General features: G+C 37.2%; 1 protein-coding gene across 1 annotated transcript in view; it reads left to right on the plus strand.

Annotated features, from left to right (window-relative positions):
• The first annotated feature begins 296 nt into the window (after positions 1-296).
• Positions 297-1,245, plus strand: part of LOC116117418 (F-box protein CPR1-like) — a 7,676-nt gene continuing 6,727 nt past the window's right edge. Inside the window, exon 1 of the mRNA XM_031403446.1 lies at positions 297-1,234. Coding sequence (XP_031259306.1) covers positions 327-1,234 — 908 coding nt within the window. The 5' untranslated portion in view covers positions 297-326. The remainder of the gene's footprint in view (positions 1,235-1,245) is intronic.

Here is a 1,245-nt window from a genome sequence, read left to right on the forward strand (position 1 = left end):
TGTAATACTATAATTTAAAGCTAATAATACTATAAAATTTTTTAATTAATCTTGGGATGATATTAATTTTAAAATTTTTTTTATTATTTTATTAGTTTTTTTGAGAAAAAAAATATATCTTTACGATACAATATACGGTATATAATTCGAAAAGTTAGGTTTTGGATAGACGATGCGATACGCAATTTCAAGCAAAGGACATTTCTGGAAACATCCGTTGTATAAAAGAATGCTTCTACACCTGCCACCTTTCAGTTCAGTAGTTCCTTCTAAAGAGAGGAGAGCCCTTTCATTCGTCTTCTGTGGATGAACGAAACACACCAGAAATGTCGAAGATCCCACCTGATATAATCACCGATATCCTATGCAAACAACCCGTCAAGTCTCTCCTTCGTTTCAGAGCCATTTCCAAAGCATGCTGCTCCTTAATCGACGGGCAAGATTTCGTCAAAATGCATCTGAACCATTCCCTCCAAACCAAGGCCAATCTCAGCCTCATTCTCAAAGGTTTGCATCTCTATACTGTGGAATTCGATACACTGGATACCCCACTTGATCTCAACCACCCTTTGTACATTGGTGGTGGAACCGAAGTTATTGGTTCTTGTAACGGTTTGATTGTTTTGCGAAACTCTGAACAAGATCTTGCTTTGTATAACCCTTCAACTAGAAAGTTAAAGAGACTTCCGGTTTGTGAAATTGGGTTGCCAAGTGATTCTTGTAGTCCTGGTTATGTTTTCTATGGGTTCGGACACGACCCCATTAAGGATGATTATAAATTATTGAGAATGGTGCAGTTTAAAGAGAATGATCCTGATGAAATTGTGTCTTCTTCTTTTGGTTATGAAGTTAAGGTTTATAGTTTAAAGACGAATTCATGGAGAAAAATTAGTCACTTGCCTAGATATTTACGTTATTTGTTTCAATTCTTTTACCATCTTATGTTTAGAAGAGGATATGGTGTTCTTGCTAGTGGTTCTTTACATTGGATTGCGCCTCGGAGGCAGGAGCTTGTTGATGTGCCTAATTTGATTGTTGCTTTTGATCTTGTGAAAGAGGAGTTTCGCGAATTGTCACTGCCTGATTATGGCGATGAAAGTGACAATATTAATAAGAATTTTCAGTTGGATGTGGGAGTCTTGGAGGGGTCTCTATGTGTTGTTTGTTACCGTGACCAAGTTTATGCGGATGTTTGGATGATGAAAGAGTATGGGGTGAAGGAATCTTGGACCAAGTTGTTTACTG

This window comes from Pistacia vera, unplaced genomic scaffold (assembly GCF_008641045.1).
Source record: "Pistacia vera cultivar Batoury unplaced genomic scaffold, PisVer_v2 Contig808, whole genome shotgun sequence".
Classification (NCBI taxonomy): domain Eukaryota; kingdom Viridiplantae; phylum Streptophyta; class Magnoliopsida; order Sapindales; family Anacardiaceae; genus Pistacia; species Pistacia vera.